The 21,132-nt window shown below is 53.8% G+C and overlaps 1 protein-coding gene and 1 long non-coding RNA gene across 2 annotated transcripts; one reads left to right on the plus strand and one right to left on the minus strand.

The window, feature by feature from the left end:
• Window positions 1–274: 274 nt before the first annotated feature.
• Window positions 275–20,366, minus strand: VIL1 (villin 1). The gene is made up of 19 exons (XM_047873507.1): window positions 20,292–20,366; window positions 19,893–19,967; window positions 18,876–19,072; window positions 17,294–17,402; window positions 17,015–17,125; window positions 15,245–15,447; window positions 15,056–15,134; window positions 14,758–14,856; window positions 13,958–14,111; window positions 13,326–13,426; window positions 13,095–13,232; window positions 12,336–12,494; window positions 11,128–11,307; window positions 10,500–10,645; window positions 9,397–9,541; window positions 8,763–8,951; window positions 6,505–6,573; window positions 5,256–5,396; window positions 275–906 (listed from the first exon to the last, which is right to left on the minus strand). Exons 1-19 carry the CDS (start codon window positions 20,364–20,366, stop codon window positions 793–795), a joined length of 2,484 nt encoding a protein of 827 aa, XP_047729463.1. The 3' UTR covers window positions 275–792.
• LOC125173879 (uncharacterized) lies at window positions 1,923–14,872 on the plus strand. Its single transcript, XR_007155169.1, has 5 exons — window positions 1,923–2,096; window positions 3,470–3,517; window positions 6,563–6,656; window positions 8,117–8,205; window positions 13,670–14,872. It is a non-coding gene; the product is annotated as an uncharacterized LOC125173879 (long non-coding RNA).
• Window positions 20,367–21,132: the final 766 nt, after the last annotated feature.

The following is a 21,132-nucleotide window of genomic DNA, read 5'->3' on the forward strand; positions in this document are numbered from 1 at the left end:
TGAGGTTCTGAGATCCCTTTCTGTTGGCCTTCTGACTTGGATTTCCGTGCAGCCCCGTTACAACTTAAAGGAAACGGAAGGGCAAACCCAACCAGTGGCTGTGGTCGGCACGGAGTTCTCGTTTTCATTTGAGGAGCCGGTGAAGCTTTACAGAGGTTCTGGATAACCGTTTGTAAACTCAGCATTGGCCTTTGCTAAGCTCTTTTGCCTTATTAGTACCAAAGAAGGGGGTAAAATAGCCTGCATTTAAAACCCAGTGGATATGTTGCTCTCACTGGGTACCCGTTAGTGTTGTGAGATTGCCTAACAGGTCCTTTTCCCAGGCCATTCAACTCCTACAGAGGAGGAGTCCCCTTTAACGTCTCGCCTGAATCAGGAAAGTGAAGAGGAAAAGCCATTACGCTGGGAAAGATCTTCAGCCCACTTCCTGTAGATAAAAGTGTCACAAGAGAGGAAAAGCTAGGAACGGCTCCTCAGAATTCTGATGTCCCGTGGAGTGCCTGCTCTTCTCAGGAGGGAAAGCTCTAGAACAGGATGACTAAAAGTGATGCAATACCTGAGGACAGAAACAACGTGACCCCCCCCTTCATGTCTCAAATTGGGATCACAGTGTCTTTACAGAGGTATCATTCTGGAAGAATAGGTAGGTTACTCAATAAAGGTGGCAGTGCCACAGAAGGCCGCTCACCGGTAACTAAAATTTCACCTCAATTAGTGTAGGACTCACATCCCGGTCATGAAAAACCAAGCAGGGTAGAGTACTGCCCTCCAGCTAGCAGCTACCCCTGCTTCTCAAAACAGGCCTTTTTGTTTCTTGAGGTTTTGTTGCTTCCATTGAGGGAGGGCAGAGAAGGCAGTGGGCGTCATCCCCAAGGCCTTGGTGAAATCCTCGGGGGACAGGTGCTCCTAGAAGGAGAGAGGAAGCAGAGGACAAAGGTCACACTCTTCCCCAGGGTTTACTTTGATGAGTCTTATGGGTGTGGGGTGGCGATCACATGAAAAGCAAATACAGGCAACGTCAGGAGAACCAAGAAAGAAATGGGAGGAGTCAGGTGGCATTTTGAGGTCCAAGAGGTTTGATCCCTGAGTTTGGAATGAGTTCAAGATGAAGTAGATTGAGCTCCTTTCTTTTGACCCTAGATCTGAAATAAGAATTTGACTTGGCTTGGTTAAGGAATTTGCTAACTTGGGGGAACGTCTTAGTTTTCCTCTCTGTGGAATGGGGGAAATTTTTTAAAGGCCAATATTTGCTTCTCTGTAATGTTTTTATGGGGATGAAAGTAACATTACATGTGAAAGGGCATATGTTTCCCTAAGAAAGTATCTTGTTCATCTGTCTCACTAAGCAGTGAACCTAAGCCAGAGGACCCTTCTTTCTGTGAGTCTGGCCCATGGAGGAAGCAGATGAGCTGCAGAAGGGAATCTACCCGGGTCTGATCTAGACCAAGTTGTCTTTACCACAGGAGGCACAGCTCTTCTGGCAGAAGCCCCTAGCCCTTGAGGGTTTGCCCTCCTGGGCCCTGACTTGCTCAGGTTCAAGTTCACCCGGCAGCCGCCCCACCCCAATGGGCAAAGTGAGCAAGCGTGTACAGCCGTGGCACTTACAAAACAGCTGGCTAATTTGAGCAGGAGACAAAACATTTGGATGACTTACCCTATATTCTCCAGTCCTATGAAGGGTCTAGAAGGTTAGCACAATTCTACCTTTTTACTCTCAGCTTGGAGATCATGACTGGGAAACACCTTTCTAGGCCTGGAGTATGTATCTTTCTCCATTAGATGAGGGGATTGCCTGAAATGACTGTTGCTCCCAGCTGATACAATATAATAGTGGTGCTGCTTAAGGCAAGCTAAGTGCTATCAAGTCACACTCAATGTGAGAACCCCAAATTGAAGCTGCTATAAGACAGCATCTCCCAACCTTCATCTCTGCTCCCCAGGCACCCAGAGGGGAGGGGTGGTGAGAGCAAGGTTTTTGTTTTTTGTTTTTCAATCTTAGCCCACCCTGCCACCCCAGAAGAGTGTTTTATCCACTCCTGCAGAGAGCCCTTAATTGAACCGCTTGGAAAACATCCGCAGATGGACCTCAAGCTCAGGTAGGTCTGATGCCTCAGTTCTCTAACCTGTCTTTAGATTTGCCTCCCACCCCTGGGCATTCTGTCCTCAAGGATCCTGAGAGCACTGCCCACTCCCCCAGGCAGGGAGGAAGGGAGTAAAGGTGGGCGGTTTGGGCATCAGTGGATGGGGAAGAGCTGCCTACCCCAAACTGGTTTGTAGCAAACGCCCGCTCCAGGTCCCTCACAGCTGTGGATGCAGGTGCCCTCTCAGCCCCAGTCAGGCTGGCTCCGCTGCTTGGTGGAGACTTCTGGACTCTGACCCCTAGGCTAGATAGCAGGAACTGCCCATCCCAGTGGCCTTGTATCTTTCCCTAGTCCTGTTCTTGGACTCTGTGGTCCTGCCAGCTGATTATTGGCCTCACCCATACCCACATCCGCCTCTCTGTGGTTTACTCACTTGCGCTCAAACACTTGGATTATCCTCTTGCTACTGCCTGCAGCCAGACCCACCACACCACTGTTCATTGTCTCTGGCTCCCCTTCCGACTTTGGAGCAGCCAGCGAGGCCTCAAGACCTCTCCTACTCTCCCCACTTGACCATGAACTTATAGCTCTCCCACAAGAATGTATGTTACTCCCATGATTAAAAACATCGGCAACAGACAACTGAGTTTTTAAAAAGGATCTTAGATTTTGTAGACTCTGTCTACCGTGGTAGGGTTGTTTTGATGCTGTTTGTCCCATTCAAAACCTGCAATCCCTCCAGCCTCCCATTGATCACCTCGTTCAATAACACTGGCTGCCCCTCCTTTTAGAGACACTTGGTGCCACATGATGATACGAGGGTAACAGCAGGGCTCCAAAGACCTGGTTCTTGCTCTGACTTGGCTACTAAGTAGCTTTGCCAGTCACATAAGGCAAGTGACTTCCCCACTCTTCAGTTTTCTCAGGTGTAGAGCAGGCAGTGAAAATAGCAGGTTACATTTGCAGAGCGCTTTCTATGTACCAGGTGCTGGGCAAATAATAATTTGTAGTATTACTATTACAGAAAATATATTAGGGTCATCCCACTATTATTACAGTGAGGACACGGATGGTCGGCAGATCTGGGAGAGAATGCACGAACATGGTCTCCAAGGTGAAGGGCAGGATACAAATGCTTTGGGAACAATATACTTAAACGTATATCGGGCCCAGATCGCTAACAGACTTCTTGGAGAAATCAGGCATCTCTCTTCTGTAGAGTCCTTAATTCATGTGTAAGACTTTATTATTATTATACCCAGAGTACATTTTCTCTCAATACCCCCATCAAGCTAGATTTGCCATGTCTTTTGGATCTTCCTGTAGTGGGAATAAATATTGGAAATGTATTTTTAACAAGTTCTTCTTGCCATACTCCCTCCCTACAGGTGACAGCGCGGGCCTACAGCTGCAGCCACCAGAGGCACCGAGCGCTGGTGAGTCTCTCCCTGGTGCTCCTCTGAATTGCCTGCCCACCAAACGTGCATCTGTTCGCATGTCGGGGGGGGGGGGGGGGCGGGGGGGGGTGTGGGGAGGGGCCTCAAATGGCATGGCTACCACCCAATTCATGCTTGTCCCCTCTAAGCTCAGTCTGACCCAGGGTTTTGTTTTGTTTTGTTTTTTTATCTCGAAAAATGACACAATTCCTCCCCCCATCCAGTAATTACCTAGTGTCCTTGACTTTACCTCCTAAATATTTCTCTAAACCACTTCCTTCCCTTACTTCCCCAGCCACCACCTATTGTAGACTCCCCCACACACACACACTCAGTCTGCCCAGGGATGCTGCTTCTGCACCTTCCATTCTTCACTTTTCTTTTTTAAAGGTTTTATTTTATTTTTTTAATATTTATTTTTGAAAGAGAGAGAGGGAGAGAGAGCGTGCGTGCACACATGAGTGGGGGAGGGGCAGAGAGGAGGACTGAGGCTCTGAAGCAGGCTCTGAGCTGATAGCAGAGAGCCCGATGTGGGGCTTGAACTCACGAGTCATGAGATCATGGCCTGAGCCAAAGTCGGACGCTTAACCGACTGAGCCATCCAGGTGTCCCTAAAGATTTTATTTTTAAGTAATCTCTACACTCAACATGGGGCTCGAATTTACAACCCCAAGATCAAGAGTCACATGCTCTACCAACGGAGCCAGCCAGGTGGCCCTATAGTGATCTTTCTTTTTTTAATTTTTTTGAGAATAAATCCTTTATTTTGAGAAAGAGAGAGAGAAAAAGAGAGAGAGAGAGAATTCCAAGCAGGCTCCATGCTGACATAGCACAGAACCCTATGCAGGGATCGAACTCACAAACCATGAGATCCTGACCTGAGCCGAAAACAATAGTTGTACGTATGCTTAACTGACTAAGCCACCTAGGTGCCCCTACAGTGATCTTTTAAAAGCATAAATCTAACTGCTACTCCCCTGCTTCAGCCATAATGGTTCCTGTCCACTTTTTAAAAAGACACCACATTCCCAGGGCACCTGGGTGGCTCAGTGGGTTGAGCATCCGACTTCGGCTCAGGTCATGGTCTCACAGCTTGTGAGTTCAAGCCCCACATCGGGCTCACTGCTGTCAGCCTGTCGGCACAGAGCCCACTTCAGATCCTCTGTCCCCCTCTCTCTGCCCCTCCCCCACTTGCGCTCTTCCCCCCCTCCCCCCCAAAAAAACACACCACATTCCCTAAGGTGACGTAGCAGGCACTGCTCAGTTGGGCCCCTGGCCCCCTGGCCTGCCACTCCCCAGCTCTGCACACCACAGCCACTCTGGCCACCTTGCAGTTTCACCCCAATGCTATGCTTATTCCCTGCCTCTGGGCTTCAGGTATGCTGTTCCCTTCTCCAGGAATAACCCATTTTGCCTGAATAATTCCTGTCCACCTTTCAGAAGGAACTCTGCTCTGACTATAATAAGTTTCCTTTGGGAATACTTTTCATGGCACCTGTACTTCACCTGTGTGGTACTTATCATCACTGAAATGAAATAACAGTGTAATCAGGGTCCTTTGAGCCCTCTCTCCCCACTGAGATGTCACCTCACATGAAGGCAGAGACCAGGTCTGTTTTTGTTCTCTGGCATCCCCCCAGCACCTAATCACCTGCAGGGCACAATCTGGGCTTCAATTAGTGTTGTCCGGCAATCAGCAAGCCGTATCTCTTCATCCTCCTCTTCCAGTCTGACCTACCTCCTTCCTACTGGGGTCCACACCCTCAGGGAGCTCCTCCACAGTCTTGTTCACCAACTGTTCCAGGGGAAAGATGGGTAGGGGCCCAACAATGAGGTTGGTGTTAGCATTGAACGCATCCGGTTTGAGGCTTGTGATCTCCTAGGGAAGAAAAGGAAACCACCGGTTAATTCTGCTGGCTTGTGGCTACCTCCCAGGCTGCTTATCTCTCTGGAGTCAACATTGATACTAGGGCACCTCCTTCCTGAAGCCTTCCATGACCCCACCACCCACACACACTCCTCATAAGAACACAACATTTGATCGGACCCATGAGCTAAAACTTGGTGGATTGTGTCCAACCAAAGCCAATTGGTCCGAGATGATTATTTTGTTCTTTGACTTACAAACTTCTTCATGGCTTCTCATGATGGAGGTCCACCTTGGACATTTATGATCCTCTTTCTCTTATTGGTTATGAAATTGTGATCAGTAAATTCACTTAGCCTTGACCTATATATGCCTTCCAATGCACACCATCAGTCCACGGAGAAGGGCTTAATGAGTGTCACAAGGTACTCAGCCTGAGGGTGGGGCCAAGGAGCCAGGTGCATTATCTGATTACCCCAGCATGCTTGTGGAATTGCTCTCATGTTCTGGATACATTTTTGCAGAGTCTGCTTGGACTCAGTTCCCCTGCAAGCCTGGGAACTTCTTGAAGGAAAGGTTTCACTTTCAGATTTCCTTATCAACCAGGCCGACAGGCTAAATGAGTTTCTGTTAACTAACTCAGAGACTGCAGTTTGTATCTGGAGAAGGCTATCCCTGGATGACCACGGCAGAGAAATCATTCTTTCTCAAAGTGTAGTCCATGGCCTAATTGCATCAAATCACCTGGGTTCTTCGTTTAGAACGGGCAAATATTCCTGGGTCTCAACCCAATTCCACAAGCCAGAATTTGAGGCAGTGAGTGGGACTTTGGGATCTGCATTCTAATCAGCTGCCCCTGCCCCTCACTCCCGGCTCCCATCAGATTCATGTATGATCAGATGGGGGAACCATACCCTAGGAAATGGAGGAGAAAAAAAAAACAGCCAGAGGCCTTGAAGTTGAACAGCAAGGACTTCCAGTGGGGGGGGGGGGGGGGGGTCGGGGGGTCGGTGGCGGTTCATGGTGGGAAGTAAAGCCCAGGATGCTGGTGTCCTCTCTGGAGCTTTCTCAGCTCCTGCAGGGCTGGCCATCATCAGCCGGCCACCTGCCCCGTACTCACATCAGTAATCTGGCTCCAGTCCCTGGAGTTTCCAAGCTCCGCCTTCATGTCCTCATAGGATTTGGCGTTCTGCACAGAAAGTAAATAACAAGTTAGACCCGGTTCTCAGCAGAGAAGATGGAAGAACTTTTTCCTTCAGGAGTTGAAAGAAGGTTGGTCTAAGGCTTGGGCGTGGGAAGGGGGAAGAGGGGGCTCAGGGGCTGGGGGGGGGGGGGACCCTGAAAAAGGAAGCTGGATGGTGAGGATGGGCACCCAAAGGGCTGACAGTCAGAAGAGGCCCTGCTCAGCCCCACGTGGGGCTGGAGGCCACACTCAGAGGCAGTGCAAGCAGCCACATGCAGCCTTGAGAACCCTGCCAGGCTCTGGGGAACATGGGGGCCCTGGAGAGCGGGGGGGGGGGGGGGGAGGAGGGCTCCTCCCAGAGCCTGGGCAGGGGGGGACCCTGCTGCCAAAGAGCAAAGGGAGTTAGAAGGGACCTTAGCTCCACGAGGAGCCCCGTCTCCATATCCCCAGGGCCAGGCACCAAGAATGGCACACCCTACTGGAGTTATGCTGAGTGAAGGAGTGAGCCCACGCGTGAGCCTGAGAGAAGCCCCCCAGACTGGGGCAAGGGGAGGGCCGCCAGAGGTGTTGACTCAGGACACTGATATGAATTTTAGAAGTTCTGGGGCGCCTGGGTGGCGCAGTCGGTTAAGCGTCCGACTTCAGCCAGGTCACAATCTCGCGGTCCGTGAGTTCGAGCCCCGAGTCAGGCTCTGGGCTGATGGCTCAGAGCCTGGAACCTGTTTCCGATTCTGTGTCTCCCTCTCTCTCTGCCCCTCCCCCGTTCATGCTCTGTCTCTCTCTGTCCCAAAAATAAATAAACGTTGAAAAAAAAAAAATTAAAAAAAAAAAAAAAGTTCTGGCATCTACCCCCTCAGGCATAAGTTTCCTCTTAAGAGTGTATCAGACACCACGTGCACCCCCTCAGATTCCCCTCAGGAATTTGACGAAAGACCTGACTAAAAATAAGTAGAGTAGACCATAAAACATAGACCCACAAGGAATGATATGGCCATAGACCACCCCTCACACAATGGAATCGGGCCAATCAGGACTGGACAATGCAGAGTTATCCAGCCAATAAGGGTAGGACCTGAGAAGGAACAAGGGGGAAGGAAGGGGGGGGTGACCAGAACCTTATAAAAAAACAAGGACCCTCGCCTAGAGTCAGGGCATTCACTTTCGAATGTCCCGTGTCTGTAAAGAGAGCTTTCCTACTATTCTTACTTTCTGATCTTATACTCTCATAAACTTTCGCCTGCTGCTCATAAAAAAGAAAGAAAGAAAGAAAGAAAGAAAGAAAGAAAGAAAGAAAGAAAGAAAGAAAGAAAGAAAAAAAGAAAGAAAAAAAAAAGTTCTGGCATCTAGATTTGCAGCCTTGAGATTTGTTTATCCTCAAAACTAAATTCAGCCCATCAGCCACTGAAAGAATGCTTTCAAAAAATGTATTTGAGGAAATGTATTTGAGGAAATTAAGCTCTGGTTCCCTAAACTCATCTGTTTTGCCACTTTAGTGCACCCAAAGCCACTGGGCTGGCACTCTCTACCTTAGCCTTCCTCCTTCCTGCAGAAAACCTTCCATTTTGAGGACCTGCCCTCTGCTTCTATGTGCGACCAGTTCCGGAGAATCCTGTGGAAGTCTGACTCCCTGTCCCTCAGGTAAGGACCACGTGTATGACCCGTTTTGCTTAGAATTCGGTGCCGGGAAGATATTTATCTGTCCTTGAGAACTGACATGTTTCATTTCACCTGGCTTACGGATCCACCAACACCGCCTCAGAGAAGTTTCTGCTTGATGATAGATGATAGAATGTTCTTTTTCTGTGCTGTCTGATAGGGCTACAGAGCACTTAGCTTGTGGCTAGTGAGCAACCGAATGTTTAACTTTGTTTAACTGCAGTTAAGTTTAAATAGTACGGTTCTAACCAATAATGTCCAACAGCCTTCAGCTATTGGATCCATAAGGCAAAGCACTGAACTGAGCCTGGGTTTTTGATAGCCTTCTTTCCTCTCCCTCACCAGGGGGGTTAATGGTTTTATGCAGCCTTACTTTTTATTCTAGGCCCCCTCAGACCCCTTTACAAATATATCACTGCTCATCTATCGCAGTAAACAGAAAAGCCTGGGAGTCTGCCCTGCCCTTGTGGTGTACCACGAGCGGCCACCTGGAGGAGGATGTGAAGGGCTATAATGATCAGGGTGGGCTGGCCACTTACACTCCACTTGAAGGGATCCCAAGCCAGGAACCAGCCTGTGAAGGTAGGGGGCTCGTATCCCTGCTTCACCACAATGATGGGGGTCTCGGGGTCACGGCCGCTGGGGTGGGTCTTGAGGTATTCCTGCACCGTGACGGCTGCGGCTTTCTTCTCGTCCTCATTGGCACGCTTCCCGATCCAGAAGAAGACCTGTGGAGAATCCAGGGTTCAGGCGGTCCTTCCCGTCCTCCCTGGCCCACAGGGCTCTGCCTCGATTCACCCAGGGGCTCCGATGACCAACAGTGGCGCTAAGTGACCTTGGGCAGGCCCCGTCTGGTCTTGACTTTGCATGTGGGAAATGAAGAGGTTGGACAGATGTCATGTACTGGGATATTCTGCCAATGTGTGACTCCCAGCCTCTCCAGAGCTATAGACATGCCACGTGGAAAAAAAATAAAAAATTGGACTTTGGGAAAATACATCCTGCCCTGCAGCCCCATTGGGCACATTCCTCTCTACCTGCCTCCTTCTTCCGTAGGCTCTTGTTGTTCATAATACTACTCCCAGGAAGAATCTATAAGGGAGCCTGTCCACTATTTCTTGGCTTTGGAGATGGAGATGGTGGGAAGGGAGGTTCCCCAGGCCTCTGTCCTACCTGGTCCCAGACATCTAGCAGGAACACATCATCCTCATCCAAGTCATCCTGATTGAAGTCAGGGATTTCTGTGGCCAGGAAACACCCGGTCTGGTTGGAACATTCAAAGAGCCGGGGGGTGATGGCCAGGGTTTCCTCCTGCAATCTGCAGGATGGAGAGAAAATTGTGTTGCCAAGAAGAAGGTAGGGGGACAGAAGAATAGAGGATACAGAACTCTGGCATGGAAAGCCTAACTTCTAGGAAAATACTCTTTTTTTTTTTTTTTTTTCTGCTCACACATAAAGTCCCCCCTCCTCCCAAGAGTCTAAGAGTGCTCCGAGGGAGAAATCCCCACTGCCTTTCTAGGACATCCATTCCAGTGGCTCTTCTATGGGCCCATTGGGAAATTCTTTCTGCCGTCTTCCCTCCGTGCCCTCCTACGGCTACTGCAATATATGCCCTTTTGCTTCTGAACGGGGGAATGGTGGATCATGGGTATTCTTTAGAAAAACCATTTGACAGAGTGTGTACAGCTGGGGCTTCTCAGCATCCAGGTCCTGTGTCAGCGCTAAAGGTCAGGGCTCTGGCGTCTTCTTCCCAAAGGGCAAGCCTGCCCCTCTCATTGAGTTGTTTCTTTTTTTTTTTAATTTTTTTTTTTCAACGTTTATTTATTTTGGGGACAGAGAGAGACAGAGCATGAACGGGGGAGGGGCAGGAGAGAGGGAGACACAGAATCGGAAACAGGCTCCAGGCTCTGAGCCATCAGCCCAGAGCCCGACGCGGGGCTCGAACTCACGGATCGCAAGATCGTGACCTGGCTGAAGTCGGACGCTTAACCGACTGCGCCACCCAGGCGCCCCTCATTGAGTTGTTTCTTATGGCTGTGAACTCCCTTTGCCACGAAGACACTCCCACCAGGCCCGAGGCACACCCACACAGACACTGCACTGCTCAAGAGGCTCTGAGGGTATGGGCTGCCCTTGACTCATCTTGTAGCCCTGGGGACCTGGTATACAGAGTCCTCAATTCATGCTTGCTGCAGGCTCTGGGCCATGGGATGGAGATGCTGGGAGGCTCTCCAGCCTCAGAAGGTGAGCTAGAGGCAGAGGGACCCCGTAGTTACCTCTTGCTGCTAGCATAGGGCGCCTTTCCACCCAGGGCCATCCAGAAGTTGGCCGGCTCCTGTCCTTCCACCACCACTTGCTTGTCTGTCCGGGAGATGATGTCAGCAACCATCTTGGCCATCTCCCGCTCATCCCCGCTACAGCCCTGGGGAAAGAGGGGTCAGCTGTGTTGGGGGAGACCATCTCTAGTGTCACATTCACTGGCACAGAGCTCCTGCATCTGAGAGGGCTCTTCTGCCTGGATCAGGACCCCATGTGCACCCCTCCTCTGCCTGACACTCCAAAGAATGGCAGAGGGGACAGGAGTCTGCACAATCCTTACAGGGCAGGAAAAGGAATCCAAGAGGCTGAGATAAATGGAGAGGCAGCGACAGGCACAGGGATAGTGAGAGAGCCTGGACACAAAGACAGACCAACACTGAGACAGCCAGGGGTAGCCAGAGACAAACAGAATGAGAGAGACTGAGCCAGACATAGAGGCAGAAAATGTGAGGGTGGCCAGACCCAGAGCTGCAGGGGAAGGAGACCAACTAGGAAATTAACAAGAAGGACCTACTCGGCCTGAGGCGGGGGGTATCCCAAAGACCCACTTGAAGAGCAGGGGAGGCCACTAGGCCCTGCACGCACCTTCCCACACCACAGGTAGCAGCAAGACTGGGTCTTAAGGATGAAGACGTCATTGGAGTTGAGGGAGCTGGCCTGGGCTGGGACCTCAAAGGCCTTGGTGTTGTCGGCTCTGTTTCCCTGGACCTGGAACAGCTGTGTGGAGGCCACTGACTCCACTTTGTTGCCTCGGGAGGTGCCTCCCTGCAGGGTGTGGGGAGACGGCAGAGAGAAAGAGGTGGGAGCAACTTAGTAGAGACAATGGAAGATTCTCGAAGGGCACAGAAAATAGAGAGCAAGAGAGGCTGGGGGCGGGGGTGGCCGTTGCCCGCCCCCAGGTCCTCTGATGCACCATCACCAGAGTAGCCTCTCCAAAACATTGCTTGGGTCATGGCACTCCGCTGCTCAGAAATCCTCAGTGGCTCCCCACTGCTTACAGACTAGAACCAGCTCCTCATCCCAGCCTTTGAAGGCCCCACATGACTCAGGCGCAAACTACCCTTCCAGACCCGCTCTGCTCTATCCAAACCCTCCCATGTAGCTCACCAGGCTTCTCACTGTCCCATGTGGGTCCCCTCCTCTGGGCCTTTGTCTTTGCTGTGCCTCCTGCCCTACAGTTTACCTCTGCTGAGCCCTTTTGCTCCGACCCTGATGTCAAGGGCTCCTCCAAACCCCCTTTCTACCGTGAACTCCCTGCCTATCCCAGATTACTGTATTCACACTCTCCTGTGAACTCAGCTTGAGTTTCTGGCATTTAAGCACACAGGGCCTCGGGCTGTGAGTTCACTGCTCTCCTAACAGGACTGTAAACAGTAAGGCGTGGCCTTCTCCAGCCTTGGCCCTTTGCAGAGGGCCGCAGACTTCATAGGTGCTCAACAAACAGGAGGTGTCTATTCCGTTACGTTGGAAGGCACCAGTGCAGTTTGGACAGGCTCATCATTTGGGCTAATCTAGGCACAAGAACTGCCTTTCTCATGTAGAGGATCCAGGGAGATGGGTGGGCAGAGAAACAGCACTTGCACATGTCACATACTCATTACATATTCTTAAAGTACTGGGTGGTTGTTTCTATCACCAGTTCCACATGGCTGATGGGGCCTCAAACAGTCCTCCCCCATGAAGACTGCCCTTCACCTCCAGGCCGGCCCCCCCCAGGTCCCCTCCCCCATCTCCTGACGCCCACCCCACCGCAAATGCGGGGACTGTCAGGTGCCTCAGGTCGGCAACCACACCTGGTAGACCACCATTCGTCCCTTGAAGATGGCCATGAGGTGTGGTGGCTCCTTGCCCATCGGGACCCGGATCTGGACCGGTTCATTGTTGTACTTCTGGTCCAGGATGACGGCTTGATAGGCAGAGGCTGCTATTTCATCCTTGCTGGCCTGGCTACCCTGGGGACGAGCACGACGGAAGGGGTGGGATGAAGTCAGCTCCAATTCTGACCCCGTCTCCGGCTGCAGCAACAACTCCATCCCTGTTTCTCACCCGGCCCCAAACCCAATTGTCCTCCCCACCAAACCCTACCCTGGACACAGCCCAAACCCAATCTGCCCCAGACCTCTTCTGGTCTCATCCCCATATCTTATCCTTTCCCAGCAACCCCCTACCCATAGTTCCCCTGCAACCCCGGCCTTAATCCCAGACCTCCTCTCCTTCTTACTGGGGGAAACAGCATGGCTACCATAGCACTACCGCCAGCACCCAAGCATCTCCCTGCTCACTCACATCTGGACACAGAAGCCCAGATGAAGGGAATGTGCTGGAAGCCATGGAAATTGGAGGCTCTGAGAACCCAGAGAAGGGGAAAGGGTTGTATATGGGGGTACTCTGTGCCACTGGGATCTCATAGCCAAAGCAGTCCCAGGATGGAAAACGGGTGAGTTCCCCATCACCAGAGGTATTCAACTCAAGGGTGATGGCCACTTGGAAGGGGTAGAGCAGGGTGGGAACTGAGCTGGCTGTGCTCTGGGCAGGGAGGGGTGGGGCCTGACCTGCCAGATGTAGAGCAGGTAGTGCTGCTTCTCGCCAATGAGGTAGGTGTAGAGCAGCAGGTAGCAGTCACCCCCGTAGAAGTGGCCCAGCCACTTGGAATCCACTGGCACCAGCTCTAGGTTCTCAATGCGCCACACCTGGGGCCAGCACCAGGCCGGTGTGAGGTCCAGGACGGGCTCCTCCGCCCCCACCACCCCCCCCCCAGCACCCACTTTCCACCCTCACCATACCTGCACCTCCCCACTGCCGTCGTCTACCATCTTCTTCTGGGCGGCCACCTGAGGTTGGATGTGCAGGGACATGGCATCAAACTTCACCTGCTCCACTTTGGCTGGAGGGAGGGGGAATCGTGACACCGGCCATCACCAACTGAGATCCCCAGGTCCTCCCAACAAGCCCGATAGCTAGAATTCTTAGATCCATTTTACAGGTGAGGAAAACGAGGCCAGAGAGGTCACAGAGCCAGAGAGTGGCAGTTATAATGTGAAACCCTATCTCCCACCCCTAAGACTCCGGCTTCGCCAGGGCCTCCCAGAGGAGCCAGGAGAGGGACAACACTTTTTCCCTCCTACAGGTGCCTGGCACTGAGCTTGCCTTCAGCAACTATTGTCTGGTGAGAGACTGAAGCCGTCTGGTTTCCAGAGAGACTCGAACCCATTCCAAAGGAGAGACAGGTGCTTCTCAGCTCCCCTTTTGTGACAGCTCCGAAGTTTACCCGTGTGCCCTCATGTCCCCACCCCAGTCATGTACCCAGCCCAGAGCCAGGGTAAAAGCGCGCACGGCAGAGGCGTGTCTGGGAAGGGGGACAGGAGGCAGGCGCAGACGCTCTTCCAGCCCCACCCTGCCTCGGGCGGGCCCTCACCCACGGAGCCCACATTGTGGATTTTGCCCAGGCCTGACGTCTGATTAGGTAGCGTCCACTTCTGGAAGAGCTGCTGAAAGACAGCTGACTCGGCCCCATCGTTCTGCACCTCCACCTGTGTGTTCGGGGGGTACTGCTTCGCTTTGATAAAGTTCTGGGAAGAGAAAGCGGTGGCTGGGTCTGTGTCCCTCTCTGAACCCCCATAGCCCTCCAATGCAAGTGACAGCCTGGCTCTAACCCCAACCAGACCCAACCACAAACCTACCCCAGGTCCCAAGCGCAAACTAGAACCCAACCCCAGTCCCAGTGCTGACCCAAAGCTAAGTAAGGCCTGCTCTGGCCTCAACCCCAAAACCAAATGAGACCTCAGTTCTGACCCTGACCCCTAGCTGCCATCTCCAACCTTGAGCCCAATCCCCATTCTCACTCTGACCCCAAGCCAGCTAGGGTTATTGACTCCAACCCCAGTAATGACCCCAAACTCTGACTTAGCCCCAGCCCCCTGCTGACCCGATCCCCTCTTGTAAAAGGTCAGCTTCCATTTCTCCCTCCTTTGTCTGAACTGAGCTTGGGGTGGGAGCTCACATCCGGAGGAGGCCCCCAGGTTGCCTGTTGGTGGGCCCCTGGTGGCAGGCAGCGACCCCCGCAGGGGGCTACAGAGCAGACCCTCAGCACCCCCAGCTGGGCTGGGCCCAGAGCTTTGGAGGCCTCTGCCTGGTGGGACGCCCAGTCTGATCCCCCTTCTTTCTCCCTGCTGTATCTGTTTCTCTCCCCTTCCCCCTGCCGATCCCCATGCCCACCAGTGCCTGATTCATGGCCCCCATCTTCTCCTGGGTGTTGGAGTTCTTCCCCTTCCACACATAGATCTTCAGGCCCCCCTGGTCCAGGATATAACAGTCCTACAGGTGGGAGAGAAAGACCCAGGGTGGGAGCCTGAGGGTGCGGGCGGGGCTGGGCTAGAGTCTCAGCCACAAAACTGACTCCTTCCCTCCAGGCCAGCCCCAGGCCCCCCCCCCCAGCGCTTCACCTGCTTGGGGGGAGAGCAGGCTGGGTGCAGGGGGACAGGCGGTGGGGCTGGGGGTCTCCAGACCCTCTCACCTCGTGACTGAGCAGGTTTTGGGTGAGTGGCCTCGTGGCAACTTCTGTAACCACCAGCTTTCCCTCTGAGTTAGACACGCTGCAGGACGAAGGGCACAGCATAGACGAGCAGGGTTCTCACAGCTGTCACCCAGGTGCCCTGCCCCCAGGGAGCCCCCGCACCCACGAAGAGCCCAGCTGGACACTCACTGGTACAACTTGAGGGCGGCCTTGAGTGCCGGCTCCACCACCTTGTCGGGCACCGCGGCCTTCAGCTCCCTCCGCTGGCCCAGCACGTGGTTCATGATCTCCATCAGCTTCGGGGTCTCCTTCTCGTTCTCCCCGTCCACCACGCCCACGTAACTGCGCCCGCCCCGCTCCTGGTCTCGGATCCCCTTGGCCAGGTTCATGCCCTGCAGGGAGACCCCGGTGACCCATGAAGGCTGGTGGGGGACAGGGCCATGTCTGCCACCCCACACCATGCCGGGAGAGCCCAGCCCACCCTGCCACGGCCCCAAGGGGTGAGGTGCCTGCCTGCCTTTACCCTGGTGACCAGGGGCAGGGGGAACCAGGCTTTTAAGGTACATGTGAGGAAACCAAGTGAACCCCATGGGGAAAGCAGGTTTCTCGTTGGCAAGAGGGGGTTTGGGGTGCGTTTGAAACTTGTGATTTTACTTCATAGTTTTGGACGAGAGCTGAGCCCTGGCTCTCATAGCACTCGGTCTTTTTGCCCCAAAGCGAGCTCGCATGTGCACCCATGCACACGTGCACGCACGGCCTCACGTGTGCTCACACACACACGGGGACAACCGTCCTCACACGGAGACACACACACCCCCAGAGTGGACAGTCCACGTGTGCTCATGCAGAGACACACACGTGCACACACTTCCTCATGTGCCCACATGTGTGCGCACACTCACACACACCCTGGCTCCCCCTCCTCAGCCCCATGTCTGTGTACCTCTGGGTACCGGCATTTCAGCCCCAGGCCCCGGGCTTCTGCAGACTGCGGAGGCCGTATTTCTGTCTCCAGCCCAGCTCCCTGCTGTCATCTCACGTTATCCACGACAGCCCCATGTGAAGATGCCCCAAACTGAACTTGAGCTCCTCCCCCAATCTGTTGCTCCTGGTCTTGCTCATTTCGGGCAACGGGACCCCATCCGCTCAAGCGCAACGCCCCTCTCTCCTCAGCCTCATCGCCACCCACATAATGTGTGTGGATCCCCCCCTTCCTGTCCAAGGGGCCAGGGCGCCTCCTCCCATCCTCACCCAGATGGCCACAGGGCGCCGTGCGTCCCCGCAGCCCCCACACCCCTTCTCCACTCAGAAGTCAGAATGACCTTCGGTGGCCTCCTGGGCACCGAGAACAAAACCAGAGCCTCTTACTCAGCCTTCTGGCCATGTAACATGCCCTGCGAGCGAGACTTTCTCCAAGGTCTCTGTTCTCCAGACTCCCTGTAATCCCCATCTTGTGCTCTGGCTCTGCTGGCAGACCCCTCACCAGCCACTTTCTTCCGGCCCCACCCACCTCCTCTCAGAAGTCTTTCCAGAACCCCCACCGCCACCCCCACCCCTCACCTCTCAATTACCCTCTTCCTGTCGGTCTCCCCCACTTGACGGCCAGACCCAGGGCGGTGCTCTGCCCATTTCCTTCACCACCGGCTCCCTGACGTTTGGCACAGGGTCTACCGCACAGCGGGGATGTATTAAACCTCAGTGGATCAGCCATGAGAACACACACACCCATATCCCAACATGCATGCCTCTCCACATACACAAGGAGACTCAGATCTACCTTCCAACACACCGTCCAGGGCAGTCAGCTGAGACCTGGAGACTGGGCTGGTTGGGGGGGCGGGGGGGCGGTACTGGCGACAGAGGTCTGGCGAGTTCAATTGGTAGGAGAGGGGCAGGTGTGCAGGGGCAGGTGAGGGCAGGGTGGGATGGGGAGCGGGGCGGTGCATGGGCAGGGCTTACCCTGAGTCTTTCCATGCAGTTACTCTCCGGCCCGTTCCACTGGATGATAAGCTTCCCCAGGTCCAGGAGAAAAACATCCCCACGGTTGAAACTCTTCCAAGACACCTCCACCTGGAGCGCCAGAGGGCAGGTGTGGCCTCTACTCAGATACTTTCCACAGTCCATCATGTCTTCCCCGCCTCACCCCTCCTGGGCCTCTGCCCAGCACCCGGGGCAGGGGGGTGGGGAGTGGGTAGGGAGGACAGGAGGCCACACGCTAGGGCCCTGGCTGATGCCCACCTCTCCGGCTACCACGTTCCTCTTGCCCTTGACATGCAGCAGCCGCTGGACCTGGTAGGAGTTGGTCTCTACTTGCTTCATGCCAGAAGCCACGCCTCCCTTCTGGATCCTGAGAAGAGAGGGAGCTGACCCAAGGGAGTGGGCTGGGAGGTGTGACAGAGCCCGGGTGCCCGCTGCCACTGGGGCCACCTGAGGGCTGGGCCTGGGACTAGGCTGAGGTGCGCGAGGTATCTCAGGAGCCCACAGTTTGCACCCTAGATGCCTCACTCACTGCCTCCCTGCCCTGCTGAGAGGCCCACTAAGAAGGGTGCGTGGTAATGTGGAAATGCAGAAGGACAGAACGGGACTCCGAGGACGGGGACCACAGTGGAGGGGAAGAGGAGAGAGGCTGTGGACTGAATTGTGTCCTCTCCCAAACTCACGTATGGAAGCCTTAACCCCACTGTGATGGTATTTGGAGAGGGGCCTTTGAGAGGTAGTAGATTTTGATACAGTTTAATTTTGTTTAATGCTTATTTTTGAGAGAGAGAGAGAGAGAGGGAGGGAGAGCGCGAGTGGGGGAGGGCAGAGAGAGAGGGAGACACAGAATCCAAAGCAGGCTCCAGGCTCTGAGCTGTCAGCACAGAACCCGATAGAGGGCTCGAACCCACGAGCCATGATATCATGACCTGAGCCGAAGTCAGAGCCTTAATGGACTGAGCCACCCAGGCGCCCCATGATACAGTTTAGATGAGGTACTGAGGGTGGGGCCCCCGTGATGAGGTTGGTGTCCTCATAGGAAGAGACACCAGAGAGCTTGCTCACTCTCTTCACCATGCGAGGACATAGTGAGGAGGTGGCTGTCTGCAAGCCAGGAAGCGGGCTCTCACCAGCAACCAAATCAGCTGGCACCTTGATCTTAGACTTCCCAACCTCCAGAACTGTGAGAACATTAATTTCTGTTGTTTAAGCTACTCACTCTACGGTATTTTGTTAGGGCAGCCCAAGGACACTAAGACAGGAGAGGTGGCAGCTCAAATGCCAAGGGGGCGGACTGTTGCTAGAAGTGTGGGAAGAAGAGGAACAAGACCAAAGGGAGGGGTGGGGACTGTGGCTAACCGGAGAGCTTCTGGTCTATCCTACTGGTCAGTAGCAACATGGCTCTTGACCGTGTTTCCATGGGAAAAACCCAAAGGCCAGAGCTTCAGACTTTTCAAGAAAAGCTAGATACCTGGGTTTTCAGTGGGAAAGTCCGGCTTTAGAGAATGGAGGAGCAGTTATTTGCCCATTGGCCAGAGGGAAGACTTGACCGTGAGGCCCTGGAAGGCCTCCTTTGGCACTGAGCTCTCCAGGACATTCAAACAGGGGTTGCTTTACGAAAATTCATGGTGCACCTAATTGCCGAACGGCCCCTAGGGCAGCCAAAGACACTCAGAGGGATGAAGACCAAGGACAGGGCGGCAGCAGAAATGGGGGTGGGGAAGTGGAAAGAATGAAAATCACCAAAAGCCCATGGTGGGTCCCCCTCACAAGCTCCCCGACAGCCTCAGGCTCCCTCCCCAGCCCAGGCCCCACTCCCTGCCAGCAGTGCACCCCTCCATACACGAGGCCCTGCTTGAAGTAGCCTCGGAAGGCCTCACTCTCGTTGCCCTGGATCTCGCGGTGCTGGACGGCCCGGCCCTTGAGGAAGTCGTCCATCTGTGTGGTGTAGATGGCAGCCGCCCCTTGCTCGTCCTGGGACGAGGCCAGGCCGATCCAGTAGTGGATGTCATAGGACAGACTGCTGCCCGTCTTGTGGATCTAGGGAGAGGGGAGGTGCGGTGTGCCCGAGGCCCTGGGCTCCCACAGCCCTCTCCCCGCCTCCCTGCTTTGCATGGTCTGTCACACACAAGGGGCCTGGGCCACAGGTGAGCTTGGTATCCAGGAAGCGCATGGCACTGGTGGTCAGGAACCGTGAGTAATGGCCCCAGCTCTGCCACAGACTCTCTGAGACATCGGGCGAGTGGCTTTCCCTCTGGGTCTTGGAAATAAGTGGGTTGCACATAGCAGCATTTTCCCAAGTGATGTGTATGGACCATCACAGGTCTATGAGGTGATGAATTGGGGTGTACAAATGTACATAGGAAATGATTATGTAAAAACTGTATAGCTACTTTCTGCTTGTGACATGGGACACCGCTTTCCACTTATGGTACTGATGTAGAGTTATGTTTTTAATCAATAGATTTAAATTTCAAAAGCGAGTCAGTGTAAGGAAAGATAAAAATGCGTTAATCGTACAGGATGTGGCAAAAACCAAGGAGGCAATATGAAGGGGACTATGGATTCTGGAAATGTGCACCTGAGGTCGGGTGACATCCCGCTGGCTCAGAGCGTCCCCAAGACTGTACATTCAAAGATGTTCACCTTGGAGCTCAGTGACCAAGGGCAGGGAGAGCCTCTTATATCTCTGACCCTGCAGAGCTACCAAAGGCTGGGCACTTGGGCCCACCCAGTGAATACTGTCTAGGGGTGAAGCCCGGCCAGCTCTCCTTATTGCCCCCAGCCTCAGGTTTCCTCCCTAATGCCACAGTGGGCTTTGCTGTCTGCTCGGGGCCCTCTGGCACCCGCCCACACTCACAGCCAGGACTATGTAGCAGTCACCATCGAAGAAGCTGCCGAAGGTGCTGGAAGGAACAGGCACCATCTTCATGGCCTAGGGAGAGGAAGGAGCTCAGAAGGGCTGCCCCGGACCACCCAGAACCCCCAGCTGCCCCGCCTCCCTTGACCCCACGGAGAGCTGGGAGAGGCGGAGAACCAGCAGGAGGAGGGCCTGAGGAAGTGGACCAGAAGAAGGGATGTGACCATGGGAGGAGGAATAGGAGCAGGAGGAGGGTGGCCTTGGGGACAGGCAGCAGGGGCTCGCACATCAGAGGGCAGGATTTGAGGACAGAGTAATCTCAGGCTTCCTCCTTCCCTCCATCCCAGCCTGCAGGCCCCCCGCCCCCCTTGCCCACACACACACCCAGGCAGGCCTCACCTCGATCCTCCATATCTGCACCCCTGGGGTGGTGATGTTGAGGGAGCCTTTGACTTGGGTGCTCAGTGTGGTCATGGTGAGGAACCTAGGGAAGGGAGACGCGGGAACAAGGGTTGAGGAGCTGGGAGCGCCCTGGGTTTCAGGAGCTGCCCTTCCAGCGCAGCCCCAGAGAGCTCCCAACACCACCAGGAGGCCAGGGCTCAGGAACTTGGGGAGGGGAGGGGTTGGCGCTCCACCCTGGGCCCTGATTGGCCAAGGGCCCAGCGTCCAGTCTTCCCACCCAACTCTGATCTTGTCACTCTCTTGCTCAAACCCCTACCCTGACTCCCTATTACCTACTGAATAAAGCCCTCACTCTTTAGCTTTCCATTCAAGGCCCTTTATTTAGCCCCAAACAATTTTTCTTAAGAATTTTTTTTATCAAAGCCATGCTGACTGGAAAAAATTCATACGGACTTAAAAAAAAAAAAAAAAAGGAAAGCAGGGGCACCTGGGTGACTCAGTCAGTTCAGCGTCCAGTTCTTGATTTCGGCTTAGGTCATGATCCCAGAGTCTTGGGATCAATCTCCATGTTGGGCTCCACGCTCAGCAGAGAGCCTGCTTAACATTCACTCTCTCTCCCTCTGCCCTCTCTCCCCTGCTTGTGCTCTCTCTCTAAACTAAAAATTAAAAAAAAATTTTTTTAACGTTTATTTTTATTCTTGAGATTGAGAACACGAGCTGGGGAGGTGCAGAAAGAGAGGGAGACAGAGGATCCAAAGCAGGCTCTGAGCTGACAGCAGAGAGCCCAGTGTGGGGCTTGAACTCACGAACTGTGAGATCATGACCTGAGCTGAACCCG

Source organism: Prionailurus viverrinus, chromosome C1 (assembly GCF_022837055.1).
Source record: "Prionailurus viverrinus isolate Anna chromosome C1, UM_Priviv_1.0, whole genome shotgun sequence".
NCBI classification, from domain to species: Eukaryota; Metazoa; Chordata; class Mammalia; order Carnivora; family Felidae; genus Prionailurus; species Prionailurus viverrinus.

Coding starts and splice junctions, on each gene's coding strand:
- VIL1 (XM_047873507.1), bottom strand. CDS start 20,366: ATGACCACACTGAGCACCCAAGTCAAAGGCTCCCTCAACATCACCACC. Junction 19,073..19,892: donor ACTGCTACATAGTCCTGGCT/GTGAGTGTGGGC, acceptor CCCTCTCCCTAG/ATCCACAAGACGGGCAGCAG. Junction 15,135..15,244: donor GCCGCCCTCAAGTTGTACCA/GTGAGTGTCCAG, acceptor TTCGTCCTGCAG/CGTGTCTAACTCAGAGGGAA.